Raw genomic sequence first — 24,798 nt, forward strand, 5'->3', positions numbered from 1 at the left:
ATTTTGTTTTACTAGGAAAATGTAATTATTGGGGATCTGCGGGGAAAGTGAGTTATATAGGAAAGTTTAAAAAATGTTGTTTGGTTGGACAAAATTTTACCAGGAAAATTTAGTTAAATAACTGAATGTGTGTTTGGTTGTAGATAAAATATTGATGGGAAAATTTAATAAAATTACAAAAAAAACCCCCCAAAGAAATAACCTGTATTTTTTTAAAACTTATTGAATAATGGAGGAAATCCTCCTTACAGAAACAGAAAATAATGGAGGAAACCTCCTTACAAGACCAGAAAAATTGATCTACAACATAAACCAGACATATCAAAAAAATCTGAGCCCAAGGTGACCTTCCTCTTAATACTCAATTTCCATGCCTCCTCCCTTCTCTCTCCCCCTTATTCTCCCATTTTATCCCCTACTCCTTGCATGAACACAACTTTTGGGCTTTATGCCTCCGATGTGAAACTGATGTGAAAAGATTGTATCCGTTCTTCCCAAAGTGGTGTCTGGCAGGGTTTCCCGGGATACTAGTAGCAACTTTGGGAAGAGGTGTGCACACTAGGAAGATGTGAATTGATTATGGCCAATGTGATTTGTTTGTGACTGGCAGGGTTTCCCGGGTCTACCATGGTTCTCTTCCCACTAAATATAATGAACTTAAACATTATTATTAATGAAATTTTTTATTTGATTTGATTATGAAGAATGTCATTGAGTTGTGAATATTATCATATTATGATTAATGTTGTGCTAAACATGTTAGTTGATAATTACCAAATACATTAAATGAACTTAATAACGATAAATATTATATAATGGAATTTAGATTATTATATTGATATTTGATTTGATTAATGTGGAATTGATTTGAACACTATTTGATATCTGATTTAATTTGTTATTAATTACATTAATTGTATTTTGATTGGGATTACCAGCTTTGCTGACTTTTGTGTTTGTTTGACTGCAATGATCCTGCGGCTGCGGGGGAGCAGATTTTCAGTGAAGCATGTTGCAAAGGATGGGACTAGCTGTGGGCAGTGAGGATCACGACTCGGATAAATTTAGTCTTTGGTTTTAGGGATAGGATATTGTGACACCCAAGTTATGTTACACCCATGTGACACCCAGTCAATCTTACCGTTAGATCGCTTATGTTGATCCAACGGTTATATTTATTTCCATCTTTGTATGGTCATGATTTCCCAAATTTAATATTTTATATTTATTTCTACTTTTGTATGGTTATGATTTCCCATATTTAATGCTTTCACTTTAAATTTGGGAAATCATGACCATACAAAGATGGAAATAAATATAACCGTTGGATCAACATAAGCGATCTAACGGTGAGATTGACTGGGTGTCACATGGGTGTAACATAACTTGGGTGTCACAATATCCTATCCCTTGGTTTTATTTTAATGTAATAAATTTAGCCTTGCACCTGTCCATTGTACAGGTGCGGCGGTAACATTCCCCAAATTAAATTTAGATTAGCTTCCGCAATATTTCTATTATTATAATTGTAAAAAAAAAAATGAATTTTGACAATTTATTTATTATAAGATTGTTTTATAAATTGTTAGAAATTTGGGGTGTTACAATTCATGTATGTTCACCTAAAAATTTAAGTTATTGGAAAAACTAGCTCATGACAAATCAAACAAAATTTACGTGAATTTTTACATACATTAAACATAGATCATCAGGATTTTAAAATCAACATAACCACCCCCTAGGCTTAGAATTGTGCAAGCAAGATTGTTAAAAAAAAATAAAAATAAAAATAAATTAATTGAAGGTTGGCATCCTATCATACCTTCGGAAAATACGAACGACAATTTTGAACGGCTAAATTCCGAGAAACCAATAATTTTTATATCACAACTATTTCTGTCTCAATGCAGATCATATTTTTACATCGGGTGATTGGCAAAGTTCTATTTGCTTTACTTGTATGCATTAACATGACCGGCATTCTACAAGATAGGATGAAAGAAGTATTAATGCCAACTTTGTTTTTTCTATATATTTCTACAAAGCATCTCTTTCTATTTGCAAAAGTTGCTCAAATTGTGACCTTACGGCCTCAAAAGTTTAGGCCCTGAGTTGGAGGCTATCCAGGATGAGATCACATCCAAAAGCAGATCCATGTCCTTTGAGACTTCAGCACGAAGGACTTTTGAATCCATGCCAAGCGTGTTCCCCACTTCTTTGGCAACTATCTCCCATGGTGTTCCTATGGTAAGATTTGACAAAAGCTCACTTCCACGATTAACTGCATCGGCCATTGATGGTGGAACATCCGGTAGGGCCTGCAAAGGGGATAATAAAAATTACCCAAAAAAAGCCATATTGGGACAAGTAAACTTATATTTACTGGAACATCGACCAAAGTACTATTGTTTGGCAAATTTTTTATCCAAATATCACGCGTCAAAATTCGCTATCACTGGTAGCGAACTTCGTAGCCAGTGATTTCGTGACACATAACATTATTCGTGTGCCACATAGCATACCAAGTTCGCTACCACCAGTTAACTTTTCCTGTGAAAGTATGTCATGTGTCACGAAATCATTGGCGATGAAGTTTGGTACCAGTGGTAGCGAACTTTGAAGTGTGGCAGTCTAGTAAAAAGTACTGTTCATATGGTATTTGGGTAAAAAATTTGCCAAACAGTAACACTTTGGTCAACTGTTCCATATTTACTAGAAGTACCTGCTGCAATGGAAGACCGTGATCTCCAGGCAATTTGCGTATTGACATGTCTAGCACTGAGCTAATTGCTGATTCTGAACTGAGCACCTGTGCTAGAGTTGAAGTCTCATCTATTAAATCATCCTTGAATTTTATTAGAAGATTTCTGGATATGCCATAGTATGATTTTATCTGAAGAATTAAGAAACAATTAATGGCAAAAATCAAATGCAAACCTAAAAAGAAACTCAAAACAGAAAAACAAAAATACGAAACAAAAGTTGCTGCTCTCAATAATTACATGAATCTCAACAAAAGGCCCCACAATTGTTGGTTTTGGACCCTAATTAGTAATTTAAGCTTAACAGTATTAAAAGAGAGTTGGATAAGATTGGCAATTTTTTATATCAGCATCAACTTTGTCGCCCTGCCCCTCCCTTTTTTCATTGTAAATATAATGTAAGATGAGAATAACTATAGGATTACGTAATAAATATGAATAACCTACACCATAAAATGACATTCAGTTATAAAGCTGTCTTCTAAGATGTGATTATATAAACCATGAAAAGAGTATGATCTCAAAATTCTAAGACCTAAGAATTCAATGCAGGAAGAAACTATAGCTGCAATCTTTATGTTAATGAGAAATATAATTTATGCAAGAGGAGTATTATAATTAGGGAAAAATGTTTGTCCTTTTAAAAGATATAACTTTGTATCGTTTTAGATCTTAACTGTTGATTTCCGTCAATCAACGGTTATCATTTATTAGGTTAAACTTTTTAATTAATTAATAATTCGCAATAAATTATAACCATTGATTGACGGAAATCAACGATTAGGATATAAAATGACACAAAGTTATATCTTTTAAAAAAACAAATGTTTTCCCCAATTAATTATAAACAAATAACTATGCTCACTGACAGAGGATTGAATTGCAATGTTGAGAGTTAGGCAGCATGAATGATAAAACAAACCCTTCACTTATTACAAGGTTCAAAATGTTAGGAATTAGTAATCAGAGATATCACATACAAGTCGACGTGTCTCCTCAGGCTTTGGAGTAAAATCTTCTCTTCCCTTGACCAAATCCATGTACAAGGGAGGGAGCTGCTCAACCAAAGGAAGAACCTGTTTCATAATGGGAGGGCTAACGTTTTCTAATTGTTTCAAAGTCATCTCTGCCTGCAAGTATTTCAGTTCAGACGTCTAAGATTAGCCATCTAAAGAAGTAAAACCAACACTGTGCAAAGGATACTTGTTGGTACTTGAAAACAATATGTAAATCTACCACAAAATTGCCCCAGACTAGACATAGCAGCAACGGCTGTCAGAGTAAGGATTGCTGAAATAACAGGGAAAATCAAAGCAATATCCTAACAAACACCATCCAATTTGTTTCCAATATTTTAGTTGACTCCCTTACTGCAACAAGCTCCCAAGACACGAAACATTTTTAACTTCTACTATGCAATTACTGTATTGAACAATTCACACTTGAAGGAAATTGCGGTAGCTTTCTTGAGACATGGTCAAATGACAAGGACTTATCGTGTTTCTAATATAGCACTTGACTCCCTTTGTTTTTAATATCATATAGCAACAACCTCCCTTAAGAAATCCTAGGCTTCTTCATCTTTTAATTTGTTGGTGAAACTCTGCAATTGGACTTCCCACTCCTCTCTATAAAAGCATTTTGGATGGAAAAATCAATAGAAGAGATATACTAATGTTTCATGGTAAGAAATAAATATTATTTTTTAAAAAAACTTTTCATTTGACATTGCAGCTTTGTCTTTCACATGAATAAAGTAACACCTTACGTGAGATGTCTAAGAGTTTGACTGAAAAAGGTCTAACTGTATCCAATAGCACAATTAAAATAAAAAAATAAAAAAAGCCAGATATTAAAAGAATTTGTCTACATCAGGATATGACTGTTCCAACTTAATTTTGTTTAATGAACCTGAAGGGAAGGTTGTTGTAATATGACATAAAACAGAAAAGGAGCCAAATTCTATTTGACATACCTCGGAGGAGGTTGTTGATGTTTCTCCTAGAAAATATTAATAGATGTCTTCCTCCATTTCCAGGCAAGATAATTATGAAGGAATACTGACCCCTGCACGTAGAGTTGGTGAAGAAAAAATATCTGATAGAAGTGGACCAATGCTTTGAGCCATTGGGACAATAACTGGAGAGAACAACGGGACAGCTGAACTTGCTTCCTGCAACAATGAAACAAAATTTAGGCAATCATTATTTGATTATAAAGGAGATTCTTACATAGGAAATGTTGAGAAAATATATCCTCTACCAAGGCAGATTGTATACATATAAGTTGCTTGCAAGATGAAATACCTTGTTATTGAATGCCATGAGAATATTTCCAGATCTTTGTACTGCATATCTTGATCCTGGTGAAATAATCAATTTATTGAGTATTCACAAACCAAATCAATTTACCTTCTACAATCAAGTTTAGCAGAAGGTGTTTAATTTACCAATCAGAAGGTGGACAACTGATCCCAGAGAATGGCCAACACCAAAAATAGGAAGGTCTTGGATCTGAATCAATGAGTATCTTTATCATTTTCCTTTCAAAAAAAGAAAATTAGAAAATAGAAAGAAATTAGCCCTCATGTCATACGTTGAAACCTACTGTTTCTTGCAGCAAGCGGTAGCACCTATCAAATTTGAACTGTGCTTCATCTGCAATGAGGAAGTGATCAAACCCACTAGCATATGGCGTTGCAATGATCAATACACCCCTAGTAACAGAAAAGGTTTGGAATTAGTTTTCTTCATTGATAGATCCTAGATCTGAGTCTCAAGATGTAAGGATATTTCATAGAACAAATAGGATTTGTCAGCTAATGGAAATATCCAAAGGTTCTAAACTAAAATAACAATATATACATTATAAAAAGAAAAGAACAAAAAAGAAAAGGAAAAAGCATTCAAGAGGCCCACAATCAACAAGTAATTATCACAGGGACTTACTTTTCTGAGAGACGCTCCAGAAACCAACGGTAGGTAAGCTGAGGGGCAGCACCAACAAATATACCTCCGATAAAATGAACAACAAAATTGGGTTTGGAGCTTTTGGGTTTGAGAATCCATGCTCCCTGAAATTATACAATGAATATGTACTAAGATTATTGAGATTGAGAATAATTTCAAAACAATGCGATAAGAATAGATAATTGTCTCTTCCAACAAACTTTCGCGAAGCCAAAACCATATTGCTGCTTTTAGTGTTTTAGAAACTAATGGAACCTTCTTTTATTAATATAAAATTGCAGAAAATATAAATAGAGACAAGCTTCTTACAAGGATAAAATGTAGAAAATAAATCCAGAAATCTCAAACTCCCAGAGATCCACAATTTTCCCATAAGCCGATACTGAATTCATGTATACCTCACTACACACACTCTCCTTTTATCCTATACTTTAGGAATATTTTAGAATAATTTCCATAACAAACTAATTAATTCACTAACTTTCAGGCTCATGGCCTATCAATACTCCCCCTCCAAAACTCACATTGTCCTCAAGGTGAAGGAAGAGGACAAATAATGTGAGAAAACATCCACCAGGGTCCCACTGCTTGAAACATATTGACCAATTCTTGAAACCAAAAAACTGCCACTTGCTTCCATTCGTGCAGTGCTAAAATACTGGGATTGCTCACTCCTTGAAAACTGCATCTCTGCCATGGACACATTATCATTTGGGACAAACACGTCCTTCAAGTGGCTATTGACCTCAAGATAATCGTGGACAACAGACTTGAGATTAAAGAATAATTGTATATTGAATAATCATAGTGTATTACAATGTACAAGAGCTCTCTATTTAAAGAGACTAAAAGACCTAATAGGTTGAGCTCATACGATGTGGGACTATATATATACTGAACTATTTTTACAACTATTCTAACACTCCCCCTCAAGCTGGAGCATATATATTGTAAGCACCCAGCTTGCCACAAATATATTCAACCCGAGGACCCCTAAGAGCTTTAGTGAAGACATCCGCGAGTTGATCATTGGAGTTGACAAATTCCGTTTTGATTTCTTCTGACTGAATCTTTTCTCGAATGAAATGACAATCGATCTCTATATGTTTGGTTCTCTCATGAAATACAGGATTAGAGGATATATGTAGTGCAGCTTGATTGTCACAAATGAGAGTCATGGGTTTCTTCTGTTCACAAAGATGGAGCTCCCGAATCAACTGCTTTAACCAGATTAGCTCGCAGGTAGCAACTCCCATTGCAGGATACTCGGCCTCTGCACTAGATCGGGCAACAACAGTTTGTTTCTTACTTTTCCAAGAAATCAGGTTTCCTCCAAAGAAAACACAATAGCCTGAAGTAGAGTGCCTATCCGAGGGTGATTCTGCCCAATCGGCATCTGAATAACCACAAATTTCAGTATTTCCCTGATCTGAATATAATAAACCTTTACTTGGTGCTCCTTTGATGTAACGAAGGATCCTAACAGCAGCATCCCAAAGAGAATCACACGGAGAATCAAGAAACTGACTAGCGACACTAACAGCAAAAGAAATGTCCAGCCTAGTCATAGTGAGATAATTGAGCTTCCCAATCAACCTCCGATAACGTCCAGGATCAGATAATGGTTCTCCTTGTCCAGGTAGTAATTTGATAGTAGGATCCATGGGTGTGTCAACTGGCTTACACTCCAACATACCAGTCTCTTCTAGGATATCCAAGGCATACTTCCTTTGACAGATAGAAATTCCATGTCTAGATTGTGCTACCTCAATTCCCAAGAAGTAACGCAGCTTCCCGAGGTCCTTTGTCTGAAATTGACTGAATAAATACTGTTTTAACTGACAAATTCCAGCTTGATCACTCCCGGTGAGGATGATGTCATCAACATAGACTAACAAATAGATGCCTTATCAGGAGATGTGATCCTATAAAACACAGAGTGGTCAACTTTACTGCGAATTAAGCCAAACTCCTGAACAGCAGAACTGAAGCGACTGAACCATGCCCGAGGAGACTGCTTGAAGGATTTGCGAAGACGACACACCTTCCCAGACTCCCCCTGAGCAACAAAACCCGGTGGTTGCTCCATATAAACTTCTTCTTGTAAATCACCATGAAGAAAGGCATTTTTGATGTCAAGTTGAAGGAGTGGCCAGTGACGAATAGCAGCAAGAGCAAGAAATAGGCGAACTGACGCCATCTTAGCGACCGGAGAGAATGTATCGCTATAATCAAGGCCGAATATTTGAGTAAAACCCTTTGCAACTAGGCGGGCCTTGAGTCGATCAACATGGCCATCAGGTCCAACTTTCACAGTAAACACCCAGCGACAACCAGCTGTAGAATTCTCTGGAGGAGCAGAAACAAGGTCCCAAGTGCCATTGGAATGAAGTGCAGTCATCTCATCAAGCATCGCTTGGCGCCACCCTGGATGGGAAAGTGCTTCACCTGTGGTCTTAGGAATAGAAATAGAAGAAAGACTAGAAACAAATGTGAAATGAGGTGAAGAAAGACGGTCATAGCTCAAAAAAGTATAAAGAGGATAAGGGTTACGAGTAGTACGTGTACCTTTTCTTTGAGCAATGGGAAAAGCCTCTGGTGAAGGATCCGGAGAGGAAGAAGCAACAGCAGTGGGTGATGAGTCAGCAAGAGTCGAGTCGACAAGAGGCACAGTTTTGCGACGCTGATAGGTGAGAAGGGGACGGTCCTCAGGTATAGAAGCAATAGGTTGCTCATTTGGAATAGAAGCACCTGCAGCTGGCAAAGACAAGTCAAGAAAAGGGACAGGAAGAACATGATCAACCTGTGACAACTGAGATGGAATAGAATTAAAGGGTTGTTGATCAAGAAAAGTGACATCAGCGGAAACTAAGTAACGCTTAAGATCGGAAGAATAACAACGATAACTCTTTTGAAGACGAGAATAACCAAGAAAGATACACTGAAAGGCTTTGGATGTTAACTTATCCTTACCAGGAGTGAGATCATGAACAAAACAAGTACAACCAAAGACATGTGGAGTTAGAGGATAAAGAGGAACATCTGGAAGCAATAGGTTATGAGGAATGTCATTGTTGAGCACAGATGAGGGCATGCGATTGATGAGAAAACAAGAGATGAGTACAGCATCTGCCCAGAAGTGAAGGGGAACCTGCATATGAAGAAGAAGGGTACGTGTAGTTTCAATGAGATGTTTGGTTTTACGTTCAGCCACCCCATTTTGTTGTGGAGTGTGAGGACAAGTAGTTTGATGTAAAGTACCTTGTGTGGCCAAGAAATTAGAAAAATCAATAGAAACATATTCCTTAGCATTATCACTACGTAAAATACGAATAGAAACACCAAATTGAGTATGAATCTCAGTATAAAACTTTTTATAAATGGAAAATAACTCAAAACGATTTTTCATTAAATAGACCCAAGTGCAACAGGGAAAATCATCAATAAAGGTAACGAAATACCGAAAACCTAAAACAGACAAGGTACGACTTGGACCCCAGATATCTGAATGAACAAGAGAGAAAGGGGCATTAGCTCGTTTATTGACTCGACTGGCAAAAGAGGGACGTGTATGCTTCCCTTGTTGACATGACACACAATCTAAAGACTGAAGACCAGATAAAAGAGGAACCATTTTCTGCAACTTTGAAAGACTTGGATGACCGAGGCGACTGTGGATAAGTTGTGGAGAATCTGTGAGAGAGAGTGCCACTGAAGGACGAGGCACATCCAGATAGTAAAGCCCCCGTGACTCACGACCCACTCCAATCATTTCCCCCGTACCCGGATCCTGCACAGAAACAGAATGGTTAGAGAAAGTAATGGTGCAAGTGAGGGAGTGGATCAACTTACTAATAGAAATTAAGTTATAAAGGATGCCAGGAATGTAATAAACAGATGTCAAGGCCAAGGTAGAGGTCGGACGAGCTTGTCCAATCCCACGAACTGGGGCTTTGGTTCCATCCGCAAGGGTAAAAGAAGGTAAATGATCAGAATAAGTAAGAGATGTAAAGAGTTCCTTATTACCACAGAGATGATCGGTAGCACCTGAGTCAAATATCCAAGTGCCAAGTGATGTAGAATGAGAAACACAAGCAACGGGATTACCAGTATATGGTTGAGACTGAGGAGAAGCCTTCTTGAGAAGAGTTTGGAGTGCAGCATAATCCGCAAGTGAGAGAGAAACTGAACCAAATGATGCATTGTCTGACTGAGCTATATTCGCAGCAAGAGAGGTAGAATCCTTCAGTTTGGAAGATGTAATGGGCCCAATATTAGTAGAGATGATTCCTGAGGAAGTTTTGACAGGAGGACAAGGAGAGTTAACCTCCGAGAGATCAGTGGACGCTGCTGCCATTTAAAAATAGAATATAAAAGCCGTAAACGAAGGCAAACGATATCCAATCAAGGAGAACCACGCGTCTAAAGTGAGACCCACAAAGAACCAAGCACAGATCCGGAAAGAGGAGAAGAAGGCGAGAAGTTCTGTCCAAGAACGGCCGGAAAATCCACCGGAACAGTGCACACGCGTCGGTTGAAGGTGGCGCGTGAGCACCACGCGCAGAGGAGAAGAACGGTGCGTGGAGGCTCGTGGCTGACGCGACGGTGGTCGGACCACCACAGAACTGGTCGCCGGGATGAGACGGTCCTGATCGCAGGTAGTTTGGGCTGAAAACTCGCCGGAACAGTGCTCCGGTGGCCTGAACAGTGACGAGCGGCGGTTGTTGACGGCGGGAAGTGGTTCTGACAGTTGAAGAAACAAGCCGGAGAGACACACGGCTTTAGAGAAAAACTCGCCGGAAGAATGCACGGCAAAGTAGAAGAGAACACCTAAGCAGTGGGCTTAGGGTTTTAGCGGAAGCGGATCCCCAGAGCGAAAAAGCTCTGATACCAACTTGAGATTAAAGAATAATTGTATATTGAATAATCATAGTGTATTACAATGTACAAGAGCTCTCTATTTAAAGAGACTAAAACACCTAATAGGTTGAGCTCATACGATGTGGGACTATATATATACTGAACTATTTTTACAACTATTCTAACAAACAGCACCAACATCATCCACCAGCTTGACTATTATTTTAGTATTTGCGTATGCAGCAAATGTCGTTCCTTCAAACATCTAGGTGCATAGTGTTGAATCTTTCCATTCCTTCAAATTCTGGTTCACGTTGCTCACTATTCTCCTAGGTCCCTCATCGCCAGCCCCTGATTTGCCGAGTTTGGAGCGTCACACAAGAAGCAGAAGTTGTGCCGCCGTCGTTCCTCCATCTCCTCCGACGACAGTCGTTGGAAATGTGTGCCGCACCTATCGCCACCATTGACATTTCCCACGGAAGCTCCCTGCGTTGACTCTTGCCCTTCTATATCTTCAACTGCCACTTGCACAGGTGTAGGGTTTGTTTCATTGGGCCGAATGTGAGGCCCAACAGCCCTATTATTCACACCTTGGAAATTATTAGAATCTGGGTCTTTGTTGTTCGGGCTTGTGGCCGTTGGCCCATTAGTGGTTTCCATAATATGTATATTGGGCCTATTATTTTCACACTTCACCCTACGGCCCAAGTGAATCATCATCCTCTCTGCTAGCTTTTCCTTTTCTTTGATCCCTTGCACAGACATAACTTCCACCATTTGAGCTAAAGCCATCTTCTGATCTATGGAGACACAATCCAGATCGATTTGGCCATGTAGATGCAGCTTCTCCTGTTCTCCATCTTCTTTCTCTCCGCCTCCGTCATCAACTATTTCTTTTATTTTTTCTTCTTCTTCTTCTTCGCTCATTTCTTCTTCTTCATTTTCTGCTGCATGTTTTTTTCTTTCCTTTTTTGCAACTTCATCTCCATCCACTTCTTCTTCTACATCTTCTGCATTTTTATTATTTTTCCCTTCTTCTTTTTTCTCTGATCCTGCTACATCTTCTTTGTCTCTTTCTTCTTCCTGATCTTTTACGACTCCTGTTTCTTCTTTTGCTACTGTGTCCTTTTCCTTTTCTTCATCGATTCCTTCTTTTTCTTCTTCTGCACTGTCGTCATCTTCTTCTATTTTCTGATCTGCATCTTCTTCGTCGTTCGCTTCTTCAGTCGTTGCTGCTTCTTGGATACTTTTAAAGCTCTCAGACTCCATCTTCTCATATTCAAGCTTCTGTCTCTCCATGTTCTTCATTGCCTTCTTGAAGACATTCAAGATTTTTTTCAATTTTTCCCTATGCTCTAAATCACTGATTGCTCCCATTTAATTTTATTTTCCTTTTTTTTATTTGTAGATCTGGATCAAAAAGCACTCCTAGGATTGTAGTGCTTTGATACTAAATTGATGGAACCTACTTTTATTAATGTAAAATTGCAGAAAATATAAACAGAGACAAGCTCCTTACAAGGATAAAATGTAGAAAATAAACTCAGAAATCTCAACTCCCAGAGATCCCCAATTTCCCCATAAGCCAATACAGAATTCATGCATACCTCAGTACACACACTCTCCTTTTATCCAATACTTTAGGAATATTTTAGAATAATTTCCATAACAAACTAACTAATTCACTAACTTTCAGGCCCATGGCCCATCAGAAACTATTAGGTATATAAAGCATCATGTCACGAGTCTCCAAAGGTATCAAACAAAAGCCCTTCATACTATAAAAAATCCTAAGAATAGAAACTGCAATACCAACAGAATACAGATATGTTTATATGAAGTCTAGTGTTTTGTGTTTCAAATTCCTCTCACATATAATTATATAACCTTCTCTATGATAGCATACAGTAATCTTCTTCTCTAATAAAGAATCATCTTCATCAGACTGCTCAAAAAAAGAATAGCCTTTTTCAGAATGACGAAAGCTAGTACCAAATATATACTGACAAATTGCCCAACATGAATGAAACTTTAACTATATGATACTGAATATAAAATAATAAATCATACTATATATTAGAGTAAATACCCTTTTGGGTCGCTCACAAAAAATACGATCCTAACTTTAGTCCCTTACAAAAAACAATTAGTCTCGAGGTCCCTAAGAAATTCAAAATGGACCCATTTTAGTCCTTTTGAGGGACTAATATGGGTCTTTTTTGAATTTGTAAGGGACCACGATTTCAACTAAATGGATCCACTTTGAATTTTTTAGGGACCTCAAGAGTAATTTTTTTTTGCAAGGGACTAAAATGGGGACCGTGTTTTTTGTCAAGGACCCAGAAGGGTATTTACTATTATGTACCTCAACTTCACTCCAGTCGCTGGAACCCCACCAGGCATCCTGTGATTGTTTAACAGAATCTGTAAGCAATCTGCAAAGAAATAAAAGAAACCCATGAGCTACAAACTGCAGTGCGGTTTTTAAGCTAAAACTTATAGTTTAGAGATTATTCCAATTATCCATATCTTTTTCCTCAATCACCAATACCCTGAATAGTTATTTTCCTCAAGCATCTATATTTATTTATTCTCTCTTATTTATTATATTTTTTTCCTCGCTCATCAAAGAACTAATTTATTTCAGATATGCAAATCAATTGACGGTTTTTATTAAAAGACGAAAATAAATCAAAAGAGTAAACAAGAGTAACATAATAATAATAATAAAAGAGAAAGAACCTCTCAATTTGGGTGTAAACTTGAATGGCATCAGATTGAGGTCGTCGTTTGTCGTTGTCGCCGTAATTATTAGAGTTGCAACAGATTCTGGTTGAGCTCGAGCCAAAACGACGCTTATAATGAGCAAAGGAGTTTGCGTTTAGTTTATGGGAGACTCTGCCGTCCAATTTGAGTTTGAGATTGTAGGAGGTAGGGGTACACAACGAGATAGCCATACCAATGTTTTTTTTTTTTACTTTGCTTTATCGTCGCTTCCAACTACTGTAAGAATTTGAACGAGTGCGTGTGTGGGGGATTGGTGGTGTGGTGGTGTGGTGGGTGAAATGAAATGTTGATCCACTCTTCTAATTCTTAAATCGATCGCCCGTTGAATAGACCCGACCGGAGACCCAACTGAATCTTTACACCCATTGTTTACGGAGAGTAAATCCCCAAATTACTTTTTGAAAAGTTTGACAATAAATAGATTTCACCATCATTTTTAACAACCATATGTGTCAACTGCCAAGCTCGAGACCAATCTTATAAAATTCCGCCCGCTAATTGACTTGTTTAGGATATTAGGTTATTGGTTCAACTGTTTAAATTGAATAATTATATTTAAATATATATTTAAGTTATGGAAAAAAAAAGTATTTAATTTTATTTTAGATAATTTTGTCTAATGTTTATTGAAACGACGTCGTTTTGAGGTTGAAAAATAAAAATATTAGAATGATAAATACTATTATAATCCTGAAATAAATTAAAATTACAAAAACACCATGAATTTCGCCTTAAAACGACGTCGTATTGGACTTACTACAGATAACTTATATGCAGGGCAGAAAAAACAAACCTTTTTAAAAATCATAATAACCTTATATAACAAATTTATGTGCTGAATTTTTAATATTCAATACATTATTAATCAAATAGGTTTCACAAAATTAATTCAACATCCTAAATATAACATAATTAATTATAAGTTATTATAAAATAATTTACTGTCAAAAAATTTGTTATAATAAAAGAGCTTAGAGTGTTAAAAAAAAGAGAGAGAGAGAGAGACAGATAGAGATTAAGGGGGTATATTGGATTAAGATTTTAAAAGACTTTTTTGAGTTAAAAAATCTTATAAATTTTAAAAGATTATTTAGAATTTGAGGGACTTTAAAGACTTTTTTTACAATCAAGATTTCATAAGATTGGGTTTTAAATGATTTTAATAGAATTTATAAGATTTGAAAGAACAATATGGATTTATAAGATTTTAAAAAATCATATGAATTTTTAACAAACATTCAAAATTACAAGAGTCAATAAAAGAAGAGCAAGATTATACTTACAACCTATTTTTGTTTATAATCTTTTACAATTATATCTTAACCGTTGATTTTTTCAATCAACTGTTATCATTCATTGCAAATTAAATACTAATTAATGAGTTTGATTTGCGAAAATAATAACCGTTGATTGACGAAAATCAATAGTTAAGATATGATTGTAAAAGGTTGTAAACAAAAATAGATTGTAAGTATAACCTTCTCCATAAAAAAAATAACAAAGAAATGCAATAAAATTAATAAAATAAAATAAAACCTAATATAACTTTCTCAATCAGTAAAATATAATGTAATTTTTAACAAACATTCAAAATTCCTAAACAACAGCTTTTCACATATCTAAAGTTATACTAGTCATCTATGCATTAACATTTTCTCGTTCCTGCTCTTGGGTTTGACCAATGGGTTTAAAATTATCTTATTCATTTGGTATCAAAGCTATGCATATATGATTATAAGACCCAACTTTTTTAATTATTAAAATAATTCTAAATTTACATATAGAACCTAAAGTTCATGATAAAATTTTGTTTGAAATTTTTTGCAATTGATCTTGAAAATCTTGGGGTTTTTGTTCTACGTGATGAGAGTTTTCTAACCATATATCATATGCATATTTTCATTGCATATTCTAAGAAAATTTTGAATCTTAAATTTTGGATTTTATTACATTAAAGTTTAGAAAATTTCTAAAAAAAATTTCAATCGATACATTTAAACCTTAAATTGCTTTGGGGCTTTTGAAAAATGAGTTTTTAGTTATCTATTGACACAAAAATTGTTTGAAGTCGTTTCTTATAGTGAAAGAATTTCGTTCATGAATGTATTGTTATGAAATATAGGGTTCATATTATAAAAGTTTCAATCTTTCTTTAAATTGATATATCATTGATGTAAAACGAAAAATTGGTTTGAGGGTTTTGGTTTTTTTGTTCTTAAAACTGTTTTATAGAATAATTATGGAAACAGTTGTTTTCTGTGTTTTTTTTTGTTTTGAAAGTTACAAACCAAAACAGAAAAAAAAAAAAAAAAAAAACTCAGACATGTTCTCTAAATTTGATTTTAAAAACAAAAAAATAGTTACAGATTTTAAAACTTTTTTTACAAAACAGACCTTACCAAACGAGTATTTTTGTTTTTTTGTTCTGAAACTAAAAAATTGTTTTTTAGTTCCCCTATTATTTTCCCATTTTTTTATGTTGTTTTTAATATAAAAATCACACATCTTTGTGCCAAGAAAAACCATAACCCATAACTTGAAAAATCACTTTTTAAACTTCCAAAATTTCTTAAAAATGGCTCAAAAATGTGTTGTTTTTTAGATAGATTATATTAAAATATCGTTGATTTATTGTTTCTGGGTTGTTTTGTGATGAAAATTGCTCAAAAATATGTTTTTTTAGTTTTGACAAAGCTCCCATTGCGGAACTCGAATTCGTGCGGGTCAACTTGCCAAAGGAATAAGAAAACACTGCAACAGAGAAATCTCAAGAAATCCTAGGGGTTAGGATGAGATTGTGAGAGAGGCATCTATAACACCTCGCATTTCTAAATTATATATTAATATATTAAACATGGATTAAAGGAAAGGATTAGTGAAAATCCTGAAAATCAGGTCAAAATACAAAGGAAGGGTAAAACGGTAATTAACCAAACACGCAACCCTAGGAGGGTAAAATTTAGTAGGAGGTCTCAAATGATGAAAATAACCCTGGAAATGGGTTCAGAACGAAAAATTGAGTGGTTAGGAAAGTTTCTTAAAATTTGGTGAATAGTATTTTTACCGGGTAAAAATACCGCAGTACAGTTGCACCGTAAAGTGTGCCGATTGAAATTTGAGCTCTAGGTTTTGAATACAAGTTATAGATTAGGAAATATGATTTTTGGTGAAATTTGACGGAAATTAGTGAGTTTGGGGAAGCGTGCCTACAACGCGCGTAACAGCTTAAAAATGCAGTTTCTCCGAACGACCAGAAAACTCAGGATTCATCTGATCAAGGGTAATTATTGGACAATGATTAATGTTAAAAATTAGAGTTTCTAAATAGGTTATGAAATTATAGACGTTTAGTGGAATCAGAGGGAAATTGGAAAAATCGCGTGGGGTGGCAGTGGGACTCACCCCACTTAAGTGAACCTTGCCACATGGCAAAGCCACCATTAAATCATCATCTTCCTCCCCTCACTCCTATCAAACTTGCGGCCAACACCATTGGAGGGCAAGTTTGCCTTCAAATTTTCCTTCCTCCATTACTCACTCAAAACTCAACCAAATCAAGCAAACTTTGACTTGAAATTTATTGGAAATCACCTCCCAAACACATTGGTGGTAGTCTTGAGCCATGAAACCCGCCATATTGTGAAAGTTCAAAACTTTAGCACTATCATTGTCGCACAATGATATGCCTACATGAGGGAAAAATAAAAAAAAAATTATGAAAGCGGAATGCATAGACAATCTATGCCCTCATGTGATTTAGAAAGAAAAACGCTAATTGAAACACGAGAGGATTTAGAATTACCTTATTCCGATCTCTTGTAGGCTTCAAAAGGATGATGCCCTCTAATGATAGTCCACACAGCTATCTCCAATGTCGCAACAGAGAACTCTTCTCCTTGATCCTCCTTGTCCTTAATTGCTTGCTAGGCGAATGAAGGCTAGAGGATTTACAAGTGTTTGATTAATTTTCTCAAGACTATGATTGTTGTCTTGAGATTAGGTGTGGGACGAAAATGGAGAAGAATAGGTGATGATCTATTTTCAAAAAACACATAGGAGCTTTTCTTGTAGAGAGGGGCGAATTTTTATTCTCTTGAGCCCTTTGAAAAGATGCTTGCTTTCTTATATCTTCACAAGTGATCTTTTAAAGATTCTTCATTTAAAAAATCAGAATATTAAATTTAAAAACAAATCTTCAAAGATATTGAAAGATTGAGTAGTTTGAGAGAATATCTCTTCCACCAATTTTGCTAAAAATTCGAAATCAACATCTCTCCAGAGGCTCCAAAATTTCGAAAAATTCCAAGAGCTGAAAATATGAAATTCAAGTGTTGAAATTTTGAATTAGATTCTAGAAGAACCATCTTCAAAATTTTGAAATTCATCACCATGATCTTCTCCATTTTGTAGCTCCAACACTATTGTTTAAATTCTAAATTCAAACAAAACTGTTCAGAAAATCTATATCCAATCTCCATTAGATATCAATCAACAACCCAATCTCATGAGTTCAAATTTCAAATTCAGATTTTCAACTTTTCAAACTTTAAATTCAAAATTTAAACTTCATTGTTATCCTAGTTCGTAATTCAAATTTTGAATTCAAATTTGAAATTCAAAATTTCAAAATTCAAATTTCAAAATTTAAATTTCGAATTTCGTAATTTAAATTTGAATTTGAATTTCAAAATTCAAAATTTCAAAATTCAAATTTCGAATTTGTCCAAAACTTATTTTGGTCAAATCAACTTTTGACTTTCTAGGATCCATGGCCCAAAGACCCTGCTGGGCCTAACTAAACATTTGATCCCATTAGCAAGAAACAATTTCGCTCTAAAGGGCCAAATGTGGCGCATGTTTTTGATTGGGCTTGGAATCCAATTCCAACCCAATTTAACTCATAGTCTTGATAAAATCCAATAACTTATTATTGGCCCAAACCTGCTTGCAACAAGGAATAACCTTTGTGTGTGACCCATTAGGCCCAATTAGTCACTGACATAAATGAACTTGGACCAATTAAACTCTTTTAACAGGCCCAATTCATTTAATGACCACATAAGACACTAGCAATGCTCTGCGGCCCCAGAACTAACTGAGTTGACCAAGTGATCTACCTTTCTAATTTGGATACCGTGTCGGAATCATCCCTCATATCATCATTCACATTTAGTCGAGAGCAAGGAAATAGTATCATCTCTCTTGTTGACTAAATATAGTTTTTCACAGAACTAGGAATCTTTTTCTATTGACTCTAAGATTGATCAGGACTCCTCATGATCACTTACTATGCATAGATTCCCGAGTCAATCAGAAGTCATCCAAGTCCCACCGGTCTTGTGAACGACTAATCCCTTATAGGGGACTAAGAGTCCTCTCGGCATGTCCATCTAGACTCATGTATTCAAGTTATACCCAAGAGTACATTGTTCTCCCCATGTTTCAGGCGGATAGAGTTGTACAGTCAAAGTATAACCCTAGGACATAGTGTTCGATGACATCCTTAAGTCTAGGACGACCCGCACTACCAAACGATGAGAGACTAAACAAATCCAATGATACTTAGTGAAATCCTTGTTGAGTCTCTCGGCGGGTCAATTCAGTGCTATCTGTTTCTGAACAGATCCACCTACGACATCAGCTAAGGTATCACCATACCTGCATACCATGAGGTCCCTACCTTGTATCTCCATACAAGTAGAAGATGTCGTACTAGTCTTATTGAGATCACCAATGCCCTCTCTTGGTGATTCAAGACTAGGAACATACTTTAGGCAATAGACATGTGGTGTCCTCGAGTCCTCATGATCATGATCCCTATCATAGATCCTCACATGAACACCTGTTCTATTCCTGGGGCTTTTATCTTTAATCGCATATTAACCTAATATTAAGGCGAGACAAAATATGAAAAAGATGAAATGTGCTCATATATTAAATAAATCATGAAATATAAGTAGTAAAAGGTGTTCATCTGATGTAACAGATTGTCTCTAGGACACTTATATACTAACACATTGGGGTAACCTTGGGATGCTTAAGAAAAATGAAAAGAAAATAAAGAAAAATATTTGAGTAAATACCATTTTTGGTCCCTAACAAAAAACACAGTCCCCACTTTAGTCCCTTACAAAATAAAATTAGTCAGTTGGTCCCTAACAAATTCAAAGTGGACCCATTTAGTTGAAATTGTGATCCCTCACAATTTCAAAAAAGACCCATATTAGTCCATCAAAAGGACTAAAATGGGTCCACTTTGACTTTGTTAGGGACCAACTGACTAATTTTTTTTTGTAAGAGACTAAAGTGGAGACCGTGTTTTTTGTTAGGGACCCAAAAGGGTATTTACTCAAAATATTTTGTAAATTAACACTATAATGGCCGAACCACACCCTTGGTGGGGGTGGATTTTGACGTTTTTGGATTTTGATAGATTTACCGTGTTCTGACGATCCGTATATGGTCGTTGTAGGTTGCCTTTTGCGGATTTGAACCCTGAATCGTGAGCTCGGTGGGTTGCCATTGGTCCCGGACCAAAAGGGATTATGGTGAGTATTTGAAACCATGCTTGTAGAATTTATAGCTTGCATGTGTTTGAATTAATGGAAATTAATTGGGAATGTCCTATGTGTAGGCATTTCTGTTGTGTACCTAGCTCGGGAAATATACTGCATTGGAGCTGTCGAAGAGGATTATACAGGTAACCTCTTGATACTGAGGTTTGATTCCCTTGTGTTTTCTACCATACCCGTTGAGGGTAATGGTAGGAAGTGTATGTAAATAATATAGGATAACATGTTCATGCATATTGTAGGTGTGTTGGTACATATAATGTACCGTGTCTCTGGCCAGTAGATTGTCTGCCTTCGGGCGTTACGGACTTCCACTAGATAGGTCTCCGTGAGGGAGTTCCAGTTGACCTGGGGTCGTGGTGTGTGATCCGAATAGGAGCACACTAGGAAGTCTCGGGTGGATATGGATGGAGGGTGCCTTGGTTTGATGTTCCGGAAACACGCCTTGGTTTGAAACTCGTAGGCTTATGTGCCGAGACAATAGGCTGGACGTTGCGTGGTTTTGGCATTGACCATTCCAGCCTCGTCGTATTTTGTATCCCTATGCTCCCCTATTTCACTAAATCCCTTGCTTTATCCCATTTTCGGATGTTATGTTATGTTATTTATATGCATCGAAGTGAACCATTGGGCGGAGTATTCTCCAGAATCTCTGGGTTACTGAGATATGTTCGTATATCTCACCCCGCTTTGGGGGCTTTATTTCAGGAGGTAGCAATGGTGTTCGTGCGGCGGGCAAGAAGCCTGTAGGCTGAGCTGGAGGATTTTGTTTATTTTGCATTTTGGTGGCCATTGGGCCTAGGCTAGACTTAGGTCATAAACAATGCATATGATTAGGAGTATTGTTATCATTTTGTTCATGATGTATTTTGTCTAAGTTTAGTCTTGATTATTATGTTTATTTGGAGTATTTATTTTGTATATTTGAAGGAAGATTGTAATTTTGTTATTTAAAGTTGTAAATTGTAATATGGAGAATTGATGTGATCATGAAGTATGTAATATGATTGAAAGAAAAATGACCTTGAAGGTCGAAGCATGTGAGAGGGAAAAACAAAATTTTTCAAGCGAAATAACACATGCAATCAAGATTCATGCTTTAAGACAGCATGATGTTACCTTTGTTTGTGATTCAAACACCAAGGAGATCAGTGTCAGGTTTGAAGGGTTCAAACCCTCTAACGTTGATCCACCCCACCCCACGTCAAGATGCAAGAACTCTTCTTGAAAAGCCACCAATTGATCACCACAAAAGCTTGTTAGGCGTCCAATGTGTGAAGGAGGAGGCTAAGTAAAGGTGTTTAGAAGAGTGAAGTCTTCAGCATGAAAACTTCACAAAAGTGGGGCATGGATTGTAACAGCCTCAAACCCTGTAGCATGATATTGTCCGCTTTGCCCTGCGCACAAGCACCGTCGAGCTCACGGTTTTGTTTCTTGGGACACCCCACAAAAGGCCTCACACTAGAAGAGGTATCCACACCCTTATAAGGCATGCTTCGTTCCCCTCTCCAACCGATGTGGGACATTACATCCTCCCTCACTGGGAATACAGCGTCCCCGCTGTACACACCGGTCCAGGGCCAGGCTCTGATACCAAATGTAACAACCCCAAACCCTGTAGCATGATATTGTCCGCTTTGCCCTGCGCACAAGCACCGTCGAGCTCACGGTTTTGTTTCTTGGGACACCCCACAAAAGGCCTCACACTAGAAGAGGTATCCACACCCTTATAAGGCATGCTTCGTTCCCCTCTCCAACCGATGTGGGACATTACATCCTCCCCCACTGGGAATACAGCGTCCCCGCTGGACACACCGGTCCAGGGCCAGGCTCTGATACCAAATGTAACAGCCTCAAACCCTGTAGCATGATATTGTCCGCTTTGCCCCGCGCACAAGCACCATCGAGCTCACGGTTTTGTTTCTTGGGACACCCCACAAAAGGCCTCACACTAGAAGAGGTATCCACACCCTTATAAGGCATGCTTCGTTCCCCTCTCCAACCGATGTGGGACATTACATCCTCCCCCACTGGGAATACAGCGTCCCCGCTGTACACACTGGTCCAGGGCCAGGCTATGATACCAAATGTAACAGCCTCAAATCCTGTAGCATGATATTGTCCGCTTTGCCCCGCGCACAAGCACCGTCGAGCTCACGGTTTTATGTCTTGGGACACCCCACAAAAGGCCTCACACTAGAAGAGGTATCCACACCCTTATAAGGCATGCTTCGTTCCCTTCTCCAACCGATGTGGGACATTACATGGATGCTCTTAGAAAAAGCTAGGTTAATTCCAAAACACTTAGGGAAAAACCTAACAAAAGTGGCGTACCAAAAGGATGAGAGGAAGCAAGGATGCAATTAAATTTTCTTCTCAAAATTCTGATCACAAATGGCGCACATAAAGGGAGAGAAAGGGTGGAGTTGTTGCAATTCAAAATTCTCAACAACATACCATACAATCCTTATGAGACTAGATCTTTATCTAGTCAAAATTTTGACCTAATGGCCAATCATATGGCCAGCCATCTATGCGCCCCATTCAGCCCCAAAAGGGGTCCAGATACATTGAGCAGTTGCATTCAAATTTGAACCAACTCACTCACTGATTCTCTAAACCAACCAAATCTGATTGTAGCTTATTTGGTTGACTAGATGACACTTATAATCACACCAAATCAGCACCCCAAACAGCCCTTGGTGGTCTCCAAAGATCTCCTCTTGATACAAGGGATTTGTTCCAACAAGATCTTATCTTATCCTTTTGTTATGAAACAACTTTTCATAGCCAATTCAAATTCAAATTCAAACCTTCAAACATTTAAATTCAAAATTCAAAATTCAAATTCAAAATTTAAATTCTAAACTCAAAATTCAAATTCAAATTTCAAATTTCAAATATCAATTCAAAATTCGAATTTCAAAATTCAAATTCAAAATTCAAAATTCAAAATTCAAAATTCAAACTTCAAACTTCAAATTCAAAATTCAAAATTTAAATATTTGATAATTAATTTAACTAATTAAATTAATTAGTAATGTCTTGGACCATCCAAGCCCATTACATGATCCATGCGCCCTTTTCCTTTTTAGGTGGGCTTCCAAACTTCTTCTTGGGCTAACAACCATTATTAGGCCCAATACCTTTAATGCTAGATCATCATGACAATAAGGTGTTAGTGTGTGACCCATTAGGTCCAACATAGCCACTGACATAAATGGGCTCGGGTCCAACAAGCCCACAACCCATTTAATGACAATATAGAGCACTAGCAATGCTTTGTTGCCCCAGAACTAGTTAGATTAATGACTTGATCACCCTATTACACATATTTGGTTGCCATATGTATTTCCTTTCGTCTCGGTTACCTTCCCTTTAAACCTAGGGTGAGGAAGTGTATCAACCCTTGCGGTTTAGGGTAAGCTTTAATTCGAAATAGGGAAACTTTAATTTACTGACTCTAAAGGCAGATCATCTCATGATCTCTTTTACTATGCATAGATTCCTGAGTCCTGTAAATGTCATCCCGATTTCTCCGGTTTACAGATAACCTAATCTCTTTCAGAGATTTGACGAATTCCTTCAGCTTATCACTCTAGGCATGTGCTCTTTCAGGATATGCCCAAAAGTATACCTACGAGTCTCCATGTTTCAGGCAGACAAGGTATACAATCAAAACATGCCTTCTAGAACACAGTTTAGGTGACAACTTATGGTCTAAGGAAAGACATACCCAAATATTAAGAGACTGCTCTAATGATACTTTTGTAAGATTTCCTCATAGAGTCTCTTTGTGGGTCTGTTCAGTGCGAGCTATATCCTTATAGGTCCACCCACGACTTTAGCTAAGACATATCCATATATGTAGCTCATGAGGTCTTTACCTTGTATCTGAATACAAGTAGATAAGTCGTGCTAGTCTTATCCGGGATTACTGATCCCCATTCTCAGTGTCTCTAGACTAGGAACATAAAATTAGGAATAAACATCTGGTATCCTTAAATCCTCATGATCGTGATCTCATCACAGATACTCAATAGATACCTATTTTATTCCAAGGGGTTTATCCAGTTGCTCATATAATATATTAACAATAATATTGAGACAAAATATGAAACAGGATAAAGAGGGCTTTTTATTTATTTGCGACAATATAAAAAGGTCCACATATGTCCTAATCTAATCAAAAGATTGTCTCTAGGACATCCATATACTAACAATGATGAAAATAGGCCTATTCTAGGATTGAGTTATGTTTTATGTCGCAAGAAGCATGCAAATGAATCTTGTGATTGAAATTGATTAACTTGAGAAAGTAAGCATGAATTGAGCATAATGATTAAATTGGATATAAATTGTGAAGGTTTGTAAGAGCACCAAGGCATTGTTGGTCCTTGTGTGCCACCCAATGATTATTAGGTACAAATTGAGGTCATAGAACACTTTTGCAAACTTGGGGATTATTAGAAAAACAAAGAAAACTCTGGCGAATTTTCTAGAAATTGGAAGAAATTAGGCGCACTTTGAGAGAGCATATCTCCCTCCACAGAGGTCCGATAGGGACGTACCATACACCGTTTTGAAGCTTGGGATGTCCTATATCTAGTGGTAAAATTTGGGATTTTTCTGGGTTGAGCGTCGGCCTGTAGAAGGCAGAGAACACAGACTGCCCATTTGGTTACTGCACATGTGACAGATCTGGTGCGAGATTGGGAAAATTATTCTCGCTTTTTTTCTTTGTCAAATTAGGTGTATGATATGTCAAATTGAAGCTTGGGATGTCTAGTTTCATGTATAAAAATGTGAGAGCAATTGGTTGAGTGGATCTTCCTCAATGATTGATTG

General features: G+C 36.9%; 1 protein-coding gene across 2 annotated transcripts; it reads right to left on the bottom strand.

Annotated features, from left to right (window-relative positions):
* Window positions 1–1,867: 1,867 nt before the first annotated feature.
* LOC133297673 (uncharacterized) lies at window positions 1,868–13,724 on the bottom strand. 2 transcript variants are annotated; one of them, XM_061496842.1, is made up of 10 exons: window positions 13,334–13,724; window positions 12,957–13,026; window positions 5,711–5,835; window positions 5,370–5,478; window positions 5,212–5,275; window positions 5,069–5,124; window positions 4,828–4,935; window positions 3,743–3,892; window positions 2,723–2,893; window positions 1,868–2,318 (listed from the first exon to the last, which is right to left on the bottom strand). In XM_061496842.1, the coding sequence occupies exons 1-10, from the start codon at window positions 13,546–13,548 to the stop codon at window positions 2,085–2,087; spliced, it is 1,302 nt and encodes a 433-aa protein (XP_061352826.1). In that variant the 5' UTR covers window positions 13,549–13,724; the 3' UTR covers window positions 1,868–2,084. The 2 variants fall into 2 exon arrangements, with proteins under 2 accessions (XP_061352826.1, XP_061352825.1); XM_061496841.1 differs by having other exon boundaries at window positions 5,358–5,478.
* Between the last annotated feature and the right edge of the window lie 11,074 nt (window positions 13,725–24,798).

The sequence above is a fragment of the Gastrolobium bilobum genome, unplaced genomic scaffold (genome assembly GCF_033153095.1).
Source record: "Gastrolobium bilobum isolate Gb01-03AN ecotype WA unplaced genomic scaffold, APGP_CSIRO_Gbil_v1 utg8615, whole genome shotgun sequence".
Lineage (NCBI taxonomy): Eukaryota > Viridiplantae > Streptophyta > Magnoliopsida > Fabales > Fabaceae > Gastrolobium > Gastrolobium bilobum.

Coding starts and splice junctions, on each gene's coding strand:
- LOC133297673 (XM_061496841.1), bottom strand. CDS start 13,548: ATGGCTATCTCGTTGTGTACCCCTACCTCCTACAATCTCAAACTCAAA. Junction 13,027..13,333: donor GTTTACACCCAAATTGAGAG/GTTCTTTCTCTT, acceptor ATTTCTTTGCAG/ATTGCTTACAGATTCTGTTA. Junction 5,479..5,710: donor CTGGAGCGTCTCTCAGAAAA/GTAAGTCCCTGT, acceptor TTCTGTTACTAG/GGGTGTATTGATCATTGCAA.